Source organism: Zonotrichia leucophrys, chromosome 24 (genome assembly GCF_028769735.1).
Source record: "Zonotrichia leucophrys gambelii isolate GWCS_2022_RI chromosome 24, RI_Zleu_2.0, whole genome shotgun sequence".
NCBI lineage: Eukaryota > Metazoa > Chordata > Aves > Passeriformes > Passerellidae > Zonotrichia > Zonotrichia leucophrys.
Genome location: NC_088193.1, coordinates 3461859 through 3475814, shown reverse-complemented (window position 1 = coordinate 3475814; position 13956 = coordinate 3461859). Strand labels below are relative to the sequence as shown.

General features: G+C 44.7%; 1 protein-coding gene across 1 annotated transcript in view; it reads right to left on the bottom strand.

Annotated features, from left to right (window-relative positions):
• Positions 1 to 11806, bottom strand: part of CRTAM (cytotoxic and regulatory T cell molecule) — a 28062-nt gene extending 16256 nt beyond the window's left edge. The window contains 3 exon segments of the mRNA XM_064732153.1: positions 688 to 840; positions 3601 to 3753; positions 11758 to 11806. Of these exon segments, the coding sequence (XP_064588223.1) occupies positions 688 to 840; positions 3601 to 3753; positions 11758 to 11806 (355 nt within the window).
• Between the last annotated feature and the right edge of the window lie 2150 nt (positions 11807 to 13956).

Here is a 13956-nt window from a genome sequence, read left to right as displayed (position 1 = left end):
GAGCTGGCTCTGTCCTGCTCCAGGTACCAAACCAGTGCGCGGGGGCGTGAACGGCCCTGGAATCCGGCTGTCTGGTGAGGGGCGAAGGCCAGGGCCCCTGCGCATCAGAAAGCAGCCCCCCTCGGCGTCTTGGCCTCGGGCTGAGCTGGGTGATAGCTCGGAGCAGCGCGGTGAGAGACGAATTAGGAGGCGACCACTTGCTGGGGGTAAACTGTCGGTTTATTACAGAAGAACCAACAAGGAGGGGAAACACCCAGCAAATGGCCCCGAACAGGGGGCAGGAGAGGGTTTTAAGGGAAAAGGGGGGAAGAAGGCAGGGAAACCCGGCTATCCAATAGAAATACATATTTGGAGGTACGAAACATAACTGATATACCAAAGTAACCAACTGTTATAAATCATAGGAGGGGCTCCAGGGCTACAGCCAACCATAACTCCCAGAGAAAAGAAAATTCTCGAAACCTGGGAGGAGAAAAAGGGGTGATTGACAGAACCCAAGGAGGAAACAACTTTCACTTTATAAGAGAAACCAGGGGAGGAGCAGTTTCATTTCCATAGCAACCTAACTGACAGGGTAACAGCAGGAAGTCCTGGGACCTTCCTGAACCATTTAATACAGAAAATGGGGGAGCAACTAACAGACTTAAGAACACACCACAGCAAACCAGAGCCGGGGAGGGATCTTACCCAAAATGTGAATGTTGTGGCTCTGGGTTGTGACGAGCCGGGTGTAGCGCAGGCAGCGGTAAATGCCCTCGTCCTGCAGAGTCAGGTTGGAGAGCCGGATGGACAGTTCAGCCCTGGAGAAGCGCAGCAGTTTGTACCTCCGGTCCCTCAGAACTGCCCCAACAGAAAATCCAAAAAAAAAAGCTTTCTTTTATGGCATTTGAAAGGTTTAATTTTTTAATGAAAGCATCTCCTAGGAAAGCTCTGCTCTGCTTTCTCTTCGCTTTCCAATCTTTCATTCTCCCACAATTCACAGGAGCCCTCAGGCTCAGCCCAACTTTTTCCACAATTTCAGCCCAGAAAATGCAACTTCTGCCCTTAAACTGAACTGAAACTGGGCCTTGGTACAAACAGCAGGGGGAAAGAGACCTCAAAACTTCTCTTTTCAATCTGAATTTTGTTTTTTAGCCGAGGTTTTGACAGAATACCAAGCTGGAAGGAGATCCCAGCAATATGGGTGAATCCTGATAATTTTAATTTTATAATTAAATGTATTTAGTTTTATAATTAAATTGATTTACTAAATTCAATTAATAAATAATTAAATGTATTTAAATAAATGTAATTTAATAATTTATTTAATTTCTTTTGCTGCTTCCCCATTTTGGGCAAACACAACAATTCCTCTCCAGGATTTTAGCTTTTATATTTTCTATGTATTTGAAATAGATGATTTTATATTTAATACGAATACTACTACTACTACTACCAATAACAATAAATTATATTTAATAATAGTATATTAATATATTTTCCATCTATTTGAAAGAGATGATAGGTTATTTAATACTAATACTAATGCTACTACTTCTACTACCAATAATAAAAAATTATATTTAATACTAGTATATTATTATATTTTCTATCTATTTGAAAGAGACATTATATTTAATACTAATACTAACCTACTAGCATCAATAATAATAATTGTATTTAATAATAGTATATTATTATATTGTCCATCTATTTGTAATCCTGCAGTTCTTTAGTGTGTAAGTCTAAACTCCGCACACAGTGTGGAGTTTCCCATTTGGGGCAGACACAACAATTCCTCTCCAGGATTTCAGCTTTTATATTTTATATTTTCCATCTATTTGAAAGAGATTATATTATATTTAATACTAATACTAATGTTACTACTACTACTACTACTGCCACCAATAATAATAAATTATATTTAATAATAGTATATTTTACATTTTCTATCTATTTGAAAGAGATGATATTATATTTAATACTAATGCTACTACTACTACCAATAATAATAATTGTATTTAATAATAGTATATTATTATATTGTCCATCTATTTGTAATCCTGCAGTTCTTTAGTGTGTAAGTCTAAACTCCACACACAGTGGGAGCTGCTGCTTCCCCAATTGGGGCAGACACAACAATTCCTCTCCAGGATTTTAGCTTTTCTATTTTCTACATATTTGAAAGAGATGGTATTATATTTAATATTAATATTAATATTACCAATAATAATAAATTATATTTTATAATAGTATAATATTATATTTTCCACATATTTGTAACCTGTAGTTCTTTAGTGCAGAACTCCAGACCCCACACACAGTGGGAGCTGCTGCTTCCCCATTTTGGGGCAGACACAGCAATTCCTCTCCAGGATTTCAGCTTTTATATTTTATATTTTCCATCTATTTGAAAGAGATTATATTATATTTAATACTAATGCTACTACTACTACTACCAATAACAATAAATTATATTTAATAATAGTATATTATTGTATTTTCCATCTATTTGTAACCCTGCAGTTCTTTAGTGTGTAAGCCTAAACTCCGCACACAGTGTGGAGTTTCCCATTTGCGGCAGACACAACAATTCCTCTCCAGGATTTCAGCTTTTATATTTTATATTTTCCATCTATTTGAAAGAGATTATATTATATTTAATACTAATACTAATGTTACTACTACTACTACTGCCACCAATAATAATAAATTATATTTAATAATAGTATATTTTACATTTTCTATCTATTTGAAAGAGATGATATTATATTTAATACTAATGCTACTACCAATTATAACGTTATATTTAATAACAGTATATTATTATTTTTCCATCTATTTGTAACCCTGCAGCTCTTTAGTGTGTAACTCCAAACCCCACACACAGTGGGAGCTGCTGCTTCCCCATTTGGGGCAGACACAGCAATTCCTCTCCAGGAGTTCAGCTTTTCTATTTTCCATCTACTTGAAAGAGATGATATTATATTTAATACTAATGCTAATGCCTCTACTACTACTACTAACAATAATAATAAATTATATTTAATAAGAATATATTATTATATTTTCCATCTATTTGTAACCCTGCAGTTCTTTAGTGCAGAACTCCAAACCCCACACACAGTGGGAGCTGCTGCTTCCCCATTTGGGGCAGACACAACAATTCCTCTCCAGGCCTGGCAGTCAAGGACACCTCACTGCCTCAGGGCCCAGAGATGGGAACAAAAGGGAGTTGGGGGCAGCAAACTTGGGGTCAATGACTTCATTAGCTGAAGCTGGAATTGGCAGATTCACCCCCAAAATGCAAATGGACCAAACTTATAAAAGTGTGAAACCCGTGACCTATTGTCCATTTTTGGGTGGGTTTTGTGTGGCCTAAATGTACCTGAAGGCCCTTCAATAAACAGTAAAGCCCTTCAGTAAACAGCAAGGCCCCTCAATAAACAGAAAAGCAGTGATTTTTATTATTTCAGTTTTGTCTGGCCTCTGTTTTTAGGTAGCCCCAAGAGGCACCAATTTCTGGTGACCACAAAGGACCCAGCCCCAAGCTCCCATTGTTGGCACCAGCTCAGTGTCCCCAGTGCTGGGGCAATGCCACCGCTCTGATTTCACACTCACCCTGCTGGGCGTTGAGGAAAATGGTGAAATTCCGCGGGTTCAGCCACTGCAGGGTGAAGTTGTGGTTGCTGAGGGTGCTGAAGGTGCAGTTCAGGTCGAGATTTTCTCCTTCCTTCAGAGCCACAGCGTCACCGGCAGCCCCTGCAAACGCCCCTGCCACGCACCGGGGGGAAAAACAACCTGGAAATTGTGACACGGAGCAAAGCAGGGATATTTTGCACAGTGATGTGTTAATTTTCCTTTTTCTGCAGTGGTTTTTTAAAATATTTCTACATGGCCAGTATGGTTGTAGGGATATAAATAAATTATTGTCATTGGGCAGATCATCTGCGTGACAAAGGTTTGGGGTCTCCGCCTGCCATCACCACCAAAATAATTATTAAACCAATTTTAGTCATTAGCCAAGAAAGTATTTCATTGTTAGCCAACACAGAACTGAAGCAGACCCATTTCATGCACTGTATTTAAACACAGACATTCAATTTTCACTTATTTCATGATTATAACTAAATAATATTTAAGGTCTCTTCCAACCCAAACCATTCTCTGATTTTGTGTCTTATTTGCTCAGTGAATGATTTCCCAACACCTCTAAAAATGAGACTTTTTTATTCAGAAATGAAACTTCTTTTGAAAAAAAACCCCAAACTTGGCCTGGCAGAGGTGACTAAAATGAAATTATGAACTTTCACTCTCTCTTCTCCCAGCTCATTTACAGGCTGGCAGTAAAATGTGCTTTTTCTCTCCAGCCATTCTAACGCAGATTAAACACTTTGTGAGAATATTTGATGACAATTCGAATGAATTTTGGGACAAAAATACCCTGGAGAATTCCAACATCGCTGCCTTGGAGCTGGGTAAATGGGCAGCGGCAGAGTTTTGTTTTCATTCCTGTTTTGCGCGTTTTGATTTGATTTTCCACGTGGCTCTCGGCTGCCAGTTCCCACTGCAGTTTGGGGAAATGAATCTTTTCGGGATTTTCACATTCTTAACAATTTTAAATCGCTCAGAAATTAGTTTTTTTTTTTTTTTTTTTTTTTTTAGTCTGGGATTTTGCTTCTGTAATCCAAAGCTGGTTCTGGAGGTACAAAAATTTTGATTTTTGTGCCTGCAGAATCAGCGTTATCTCCCTGTAGGACGGTTCCCCGTGGGGATCGCGGCTGTCAGAGGGGCTGGGCAGGAGGTGAGAGCTGTTCGGAGGCAGCTGCGGCTCCGCGCGGTTTCTCACAGCCCCCTCGGGTATTTCTGTCCCCGTGATGGTTTCCTGTCACCGCCGGCAGCGTGGGGACATCGCACCTCTGCGGGTGACAGCGCCGGGCTGAGCCGGGGGAGCTGCGGGTGTTGCTGCTGCTCCAACCCGGGGCAGAAATGGAATTTCCACGGGGAACCGCTGGGAAATGGGGTTTATTCGCAGCGTGACTCACTGGGCAGCTCTGCTCTGCTCTGGTCCCCAAATGTGGCAATGTCCCCATGGAACCGCTGGGAAATGGGGTTTATTCGCAGCGTGACTCACTGGGCAGCTCTGCCCAGCTCAGGTGTGGTCCCCAAATGTGGGAATGTCCCCATGGAACCGCTGGGAAATGGGGTTTATTTGCAGTGTGACTCTCAGGGCAGCTCTTCCCAGCTCAGGGGTTCTCCTCTGGTCCCCAAATGTGGCAATGTCCCCGTGGCAGCTCCAGGGCTGGTGGCTTGGAGTTGCTGCTGCTCCAACCCGGGGCAGAAATGGAATTTCCACGGGGAACCGCTGGGAAATGGGGTTTATTTGCAGTGTGACTCTCAGGGCAGCTCTGCCCAGCTCAGGGGCTCTGCTCCGGTCACAAATATGGGAATGTCCCCATGGAACCGCTGGGAAATGGGGTTTATTCACAGCGTGACTCTCAGGGCAGTTCTGCTCTGCTCTGGTCCCCAAATGTGGGAATGTCCCCATGGAACCGCTGGGAAATGGGGTTTATTTGCAGTGTGACTCTCAGGGCAGCTCTTCCCAGCTCAGGTCCCCAAATATGGGAATGTCCCCATGGAACCGCTGGGAAATGGGATTTATTCACAGTGGCTCACTGGGCAGCTCTCCCCAGCTCAGGGGTTCTGCTCTGGTCCCCAAATGTGGGAATGTCCCCGTGGAACCGCTGGGAAATGGGGTTTGTTCGCAGCGTGACTCTCAGGGCAGCTCTCCCCAGCTCAGGGGCTCTGCTCTGGTCCCCAAATGTGGCAATGTCCCCATGGAACCGCTGGGAAATGGGTTTTATTTGCAGTGTGACTCTCAGGGCAGCTTTTCTCAGCTCAGGGGTTCTGCTCTGGTCCCCAAATGTGGCAATGTCCCCACGGCAGCTCCAGGGCTGGTGGCTTGGAGTTGCTGCTGCTCCAACCCAGGGCAGAAATGGAATTTCCACGGGGAACCGCTGGGAAATGGGGTTTATTCGCAGTGTGACTCACAGGGCAGCTCTGCCCAGCTCAGGTGTGGTCCCCAAATGTGGGAATGTCCCCATGGAACCGCTGGGAAATGGGGTTTATTCACAGCGTGACTCTCAGGGCAGCTCTGCCCAGCTCAGGTCCCCAAATGTGGCAATGTCCCCGTGGCAGCTCCAGGGCCCGTGGTTTTGTCCCTCCTGGTGTAACCCCTGTGCCACCAAGGACAGGCCCTCGGGCAGGAGGAGCAGCGGTTTGGGCTGGGGTTGCAGGGGCTCCGAGCACAGGGCTCTGCTCTGGCTGCTGCTCCTGCAGCCCCCAGGAAGTGACTGAGCTGCCTGCGCTGAGGCTTGCACGGTGCAGAGAGAGGTGTGAGCCACAACCACCCTGCTCAGCGGGTTTGGTGCAGTTATGTGTGAGATTGTAACCCTCTGTCATCCTATTTACTGATTTTGGTGCAGTTATGTGTGAGATTGTAACCCTCTGTCTCCTATTTACTGATTTTGGTGCAGAGTTATCTGTGAGATTGTAACCCTCTGTCTCCTATTTACTGATTTTGGTGCAGTTATCTGTGAGATTGTAACCCTCTGTCTCCTATTTACTGATTTTGGTGCAGTTATTTGTGAGTTTGTAACCCACAATTAATGACCCCATTTAATGATTTTGGCACAGAGTTATCTGTGAGTTTGTTACTCACAGAGCCAACCCTTTTAATGAGTTTGGTGCAGTTATCTGTGAGATTCCAACCCACAATCATCCTATTAATAATTTTGGTGCAGTTATCTGTGAGATTGTAACCCACAATCATCCTGTTTAATAATTTTGGTGCAATTATCTGAGAGATTGTAACCCACAATCATCCTATTTAATGATTTTGGTGCAGTTATCTGTGAGCCTGTAACCCACAGAGCCACCTCTTTTAATGAGTTTGGTGCAGAGTTATCTGTGAGATTATAACCCACAATCGTCCTATTTACTGATTTTGGTGCAGTTATCTGTGAGATTGTCACCCACAATTAATGACCCCATGTAATGATTTTGGCACAGAGTTATCTGTGAGATTGTTATTGACTGAGCCACCCCATTTAATGAGTTACTTTTGGTGCAGTTATCTGTGAGATTCTAACCCACAATCATCCTATTTAATGATTTTGATGCAGTTATGTGTGAGATTGTAACCCTCTATCTCCTATTTAATGATTTTGGTGCAGAGTTATCTGTGAGATTCCAACCCACAATCATCCAATTTAATGATTTTGGTGCAGGTATCTGCGAGCCTGTAACCCACAGAGCCACCTCTTTTAATGAGTTTGGTGCAGTTATCTGTGGGATTATAACCCACAATCACCCTATTTACTGATTTTGGTGCAGTTATCTGTGAGATTGTAACCCTCTATCTCCTATTTACTGATTTTGGTGCAGTTATTTGTGAGATTGTCACCCACAATTAATGACCCCATTTAATGATTTTGGCACAGAGTTATCTGTGAGATTGTTACTCACAGAGCCACCCCATTTAACGAGTTACTTTTGGTGCAGTTATCTGTGAGATTCTAACCCACAATCATCCTATTTAATGATTTTGGTGCAGTTATCTATGAGCCTGTAACCCACAATCATCCCATTTAATGAGTGAGTTCTCATGCAGTTATCTGTGAGATTGTAACCCACAATCATCTTATTTAATAATTTTGGTGCATTTATCTGTGAGATTATAACCCACAATCATCTTATTTAATAATTTTGGTGCAGTTATTTGAGAGATTGTAACCCACAATCATCCTATTCAATAATTTTGGTGCAGTTATCTGTGAGCCTGTAACCCTCAATCATTTAATTTTGTGATTTTGATGCAGTTATCTGTGAGATTCTAACCCATTATCATCCTCCTATTTACTGATTTTGGCACAGAGTTATCTGTGAGATTATAACCCACAACCACCCCATTTAATGAGTTTTGGTGCAGTTATCTGTGAGATTGTCACCCACAGCCACCCCATTTAATGAGTGAATTTTCATGCAGTTATCTGTGGGATTATAACCCACAATCACCCCATTTACTGATTTTGGTGCATTTATCTGTGAGATTCTAACCCACAATCCCCCCATTTAATGAGTTGTTTTTGTCCTGGCTGCTGCCCTCTGGATGGAGCTGAATTAATTCTGGAAGCCAAGGCAGCAGCGACAAATTCATCCTGCAGAAAACCCAAAGTGCTTTTCTTTTCCAAAAGACTTTGCAAGTTCTCCCTGAGCTGCTCTGACCTCACACCAAAAAGGGCAAATTTGGGATTTCTGAGCCAGGCAAAGCAAGCAGTGACCCCCTGCTCAAATTGAAGGCAGAATTTTTGGATACCCCAAAGCTTTGTCACCCAGGAGTAACTCGGTGTCGCTGATCCTGGGTTTGGGACTCAGTGAGCTCACAGATGGGATGACAATTCCTAAATGGGGTGACAAAACTGGGAATGTGTGATGTCCTGTTCAGGACAAATTTGGGAGAGAACTCCCAAAGGGATCCTCTAGAAAAGCAGATCCAGTTGGCCAGGACACCGGGATGGGACAAAATTGGGAATGGGGTGGCAAAATTGGGAAAGGGGGCACAAAATTGGGAATGGGGTGCCAAAATCGGGAAAGAGGTGACAAAGTTGGGAATTGGGTGACAAAATTGGAAATGGGGCGATGTCCTGGTTCAGGGCAAATTTGGGAGAGAACTCCCAAAGGGATTCCTCTAAAAAAGCAGATCCAGTTGACCAGGACACTGGGACAGGACAAAATTGGGAATGGGGTGACAAAATTAGGAAAGAGGTGACAAAAGTGGGAATTGGGTGGCAAAACTGAAAATGGGGCAATGGCCTGGTTCAGGCCAAATTTGGGAGAGAACTCCAGAGGGATTCCTCTAGAAAAGCAGATCCAGTTGGCCAGGACATCAGGACAGGATGGATTGGGAAAGGGGGCACAAAATTGGGAAAGGGGGCACAAAATTGGGAATGGGGTGCCAAAATCGGGAAAGAGGTGACAAAATTGGGAATTGGGTGACAAAACTGGGAATGTGTGATGTCCTGTTCAGGACAAATTTGGGAGAGAACTCCCAAAGGGATCCTCTAGAAAAGCAGATCCAGTTGGCCAGGACACCGGGATGGGACAAAATTGGGAATGGGGTGGCAAAATTGGGAAAGAGGTGACAAAGTTGGGAATTGGGTGGCAAAACTGGGAATGGGGAGATGTCCTGGTTCAGGGCAAATTTGGGAGAGAACCCCCAAAGGGATTCCTCTAGAAAAGCAGATCCAGTTGGCCAGGACACCGGGATGGGAAAAAATTGGGAAAGGGTGCCAAAATTAGGAAAGAGGTGACAAAAGTGGGAATTGGGTGGCAAAACTGAAAATGGGGCGATGGCCTGGTTCAGGGCAAATTTGGGAGAGAACTCCCAGAGGGGTTCCTCTAGAAAAGCAGATACAATTGGCCAGGACATTGGGACGGGACAAAATTTGGAATGGGGTGCCAAAATCGGGAAAGAGGTGACAAAGCTGGGAATGGGGTGACAAAACTGGGAATGGGTGATGTCCTGGTTCAGGGCAAATTTGGGACAGAACTCCCAAAGGGATCCTCTAGAAAAACAGATACAATTGGCCAGGACACCTGGACAGGACAAAATTGGGAATGGGGTGACAAAATTGGGAATGGGGTGGCAAAATTGGGAATGGGTGATGTCCTGGTTCAGGGCAAATTTGGGAGAGAACCCCCAGAGTCGTTCCTCTAGAAAAGCAGATCCAATTGGCCAGGACATCGGGACAGGATGGATTGGGAAAGGGGGCACAAAATTGGGAAAGGGGTAACAAAACTGGGAATTGGGTGACAAAACTGGGAATGGGTGATGTCCTGGTTCAGGGCAAATTTGGTAGAGAACCCCCAAAGGGATCCTCTAGAAAATCAGATCCAATTGGCCAGGACACCGGATGGGACAAAATTGAGAAAGGGATGACAAAATCGGGAATGGGGTGCCAAATTCGGGAATGGGGTGCCAAAATCGGAAAAGAGGTGACAAAACTGGGAATTGGGTGGCAAAATTGGGAATGGGTGATGTCCTGTTCAGGGCAAATCTGGGAGAGAACTCCCAAAGGGATTCCTCTAGAAAAGCAGATCCAATTGGCCAGGACATCGGGACAGGATGGATTGGGAAAGGGGGCACAAAATTGGGAAAGGGGTAACAAAACTGGGAATGGGTGATGTCCTGGTTCAGGGCAAATTTGGGAGAGAACTCCCAAAGGGATTCCTCTAGAAAAGCAGATCCAGTTGGCCAGGACACCGGGACAAGACAAAATTGAGAAAGGGATGACAAAGTTGGAAATGGGGGATGTCCTGGTTCAGGGCAAATTTGGGAGAGAACTCCCAGAGGGGTTCCTCTAGAAAAGCAGATCCAATTGGCCAGGACACTGGGACAGGACAAAATTGGGAATGGGGTGCCAAAATTAGGAAAGAGGTGACAAAATTGGGAATTGGGTGGCAAAACTGGAAATGAGGCGATGGCCTGGTTCAGGCCAAATTTGGGAGAGAACCCCAAAAGGGATTCCTCTAGAAAAGCAGATACAGTTGGCCAGGACACTGGGATGGGACAATATTGGGAATGGGGTGACAAAATTGGGAAAGGGGTGATGTCCTGGTTCAGGGCAAATTTGGGAGAGAACCCCCAGAGTCGTTCCTCTAGAAAAGCAGATCCAGTTGGCCAGGACACCAGGACAGGACAAAATTGGGAATGGGGTGACAAAATTGGGAAAGGGGGCACAAAATTTGGAATGGGGTGCCAAAATCGGGAAAGAGGTGACGAAGTTGGGAATTGGGTGACAAAACTGGGAATGGGTGATGTCCTGGTTCAGGACAAATTTGGGAGAGAACCCCCAAAGGGGTCCTCTAGAAAAGCAGATCCAGTTGGCCAGGGCAGCAGGATGGGACAAAATTGGGAATGGGGTAACAAAACTGGAAATGGGGTGATGTCCTGGTTCAGGGCAAATTTGGGAGAGAACCCCTAGAGCCGTTCCTCTAGAAAAGCAGATCCAATTGGCCAGGACATCGGGACAGGATGAATTGGGAAAGGGGGCACAAAATCGGGAATGGGGTGCCAAAATCGGGAAAGAGGTGACAAAGTTGGGAATTGGGTGGCAAAACTGGGAATGGGTGATGTCCTGATTCAGGACAAATTTGGGAGAGAACTCCCAGAGGGATCCTCTAGAAAAGCAGATCCAGTTGGCCAGGACACCGGGATGGGAAAAAATTGGGAATGGGGTGGCAAAATTGGGAATGGGTGATGTCCTGGTTCAGGGCAAATTTGGGAGAGAACTCCCAGAGGGATCCTCTAGAAAAGCAGATCCAGCTGGCCAGGACACAGGGATGGGACAAAATTGGGAATGGGGTGACAAAATTGGGAAAGGGGGCACAAAATTGGGAATGGGGTGCCAAAATCGGGAAAGAGGTGACAAAAGTGGGAATGGGGTGGCAAAACTGAAAATGGGGCGATGGCCTGGTTCAGGGCAAATTTGGGAGAGAACCCCTAGAGTCATTCCTCTAGAAAAGCAGATCCAATTGGCCAGGACACCGGGACAGGATAAAATTGAGAAAGGGATGACAAAATCGGGAATGGGGTGCCAAAATCGGGAATGGGGTGCCAAAATCGGGAATGGGGTGACACTATAGCTTTGTCACCCCGGTGCCAGCAGCACAGCAGGACTGGGGAGGAGAGCTGGGCTGAGCTAGAGCCGGGCTTACCTTGCAGCAGGAGCAGCGGCACGGCCAGCAGCGCCCCGGGCACGCTCATGCTGGGCTGGGCTGGGCTGAGCCGGGCTTGGTTGAGCTGAGCCGGGCTGGGCTGAGCTTGGTTGAGCTGAGCTTGGCTGGGCTGGGCTGGGCTGAGCTGAGTTTGGTTGAGCTCAGCCGGGCTGGGCTGAGCTTGGCTGAGCCGGGCTTGGCTGAGCTTGGCTGAGCCGGGCTTGGTTGAGCTGAGCCGGGCTGGGCTGAGCCGGGCTGGGCTGAGCTTGGCCGAGCTGAGTTTGGCTGAGCTGAGCCGGGCTGGGCTTGGTTGAGCCGAGCTTGCCCGCTCTCGGTTCCCCCCCGCGCTCTCCGCGCTCCCTTTTGAGCGCAGCCCGCCGTGACCGCGCGGTGCCCCCGCAGGAACTGGTGGGTGACGCGGAATTTCAGCGCTGGCCCCGAGCCGGGACCGGCTCAGCTCGGGGGGGGGGGAAAGGAAAAAAAAGGGAAAAAAGGGAAATGTGGGGTTGGGGTCACCCTGCGGCTGGGATGGCCGGGATTCCATTCCCCAGGTCGGGAAGGCAGCGCTTACCTGGTGGATGTGGCAAAGCTGCATAAAACCCCATTTTAATCTTTTAATCCATCCATTTTAAGTGCCTGGGTTACAAAAATGACATTTGTGGAAGTGGCAAGGCAGTTTAAAAAACCTATTTTAAATTCTTGGATTTTAAAAAAAAAAAGTCACTCGTGGATATGGCAAGGATGCTTAAAACCCATTTTTAACACTTGGATTTAAAAAATGACACTTCTGGATGTGGCAAGGCTGCTTAAAACCCATTTTAAATCTCTGGATTTAAAAGAATGTCACTTGTGGAAGTGGCAAGGATGCCTAAAAACCCATTTTAAATACCTGGATTATAAAAATGACACTTGTGGATGTGGCAAGGATGCCTAAAAACCCATTTTAAATACCTGGATTATAAAAATGACACTCGTGGATGTGGCAAGGCAGTTAAAAAAACATTTAAAATCCCTTGATTAAAAAAATGGCACTCGTGGATGTGGCAACGCAGCTTAAAACCCATTTTAAATGCCTGGATTATAAAAATGTCACTTGTGGATGTGGCAAGGCATCTAAAAATCCATTTTTTAAATCTCTGGATTACAAAAATTACACTCCTGGATGAGGTAAGGATGCTTAAAACCCATTTTAAATGCCTGGATTATAAAAATGACATTTGTGGAAGTGGCAAGACAGGTTGAAAATCCATTTAAAATGCCTGGATTAAAATAAAAGTCACTTTTGTGGCACTGTGGCAGATCCTCCTTTGGAACTGCTCAAAATTTAGTGTGAACTATTACAGTCCAAATAAACTGAATTTAATAAGATAATTGTTTATTTTAAAAGCTGTGTGTGCTTGAGCGAAATGGACAAAATTAATTATAAACCAATGGTGTGTTTATTCCTCATTTATTAGGATCTATTTCCACGGAATTTCAGGTGCATCACTCAGTGGGAATTTGGTTGATAAATCTGTGGTTTTTGGTGTTCATCATGAATCAATTTTACTGGAAAACAGGTCGTGAATTTAAAACGGAATGGAAAGAAAAAAAGAAATAAAATTGGGTTGAAAGAAAAAAAGATAATAAAATTAAAATTGAGTTTGGTTGGAAAAGTGAAAGTTGTGCTTTCAATTCCACACATCCAGAGCTGAGAGTGAAATAATTCCGGGGAAAATCTGAATTCAGAGGGAAAATCCCATTGCTGAGAGCAGGAATGGGAGGATTTTGTGCCATCTGCTGTCAAGTGAGTGAATTTCAGCCTCAGGAAAAAATAAAAATGCAGCTCAAAACCCCACCAGAGTCCGGAGGAAATGTGAAATAGGAAGGGTGCTCGGCACTTCCTATTGAGTAAATTTTATTAAATCACCTACCAGATGTTTTTGTCTGAATTCGGAGAGTTCAAACTCAAAGTTTAATGTGAGAAGCAAATGAAAACGCCGTGGTTGTTCGAACAGTTGGCACTCAAAAAATGAGATTAAAAACAACCACCCGCCCTCCCCTGCCTGCCCCAGCCCTAAAATAAAAAATACAGATGTCACAGGTAATTACAGCCGGTTTTGGCAATACAATTATTGGGGTTTTTTAACAGCAAACTTATTTTTTTTTCTCTCAAATAAATACAACTAAATAAAAGAACAAAATCCTTGATAAACAGAA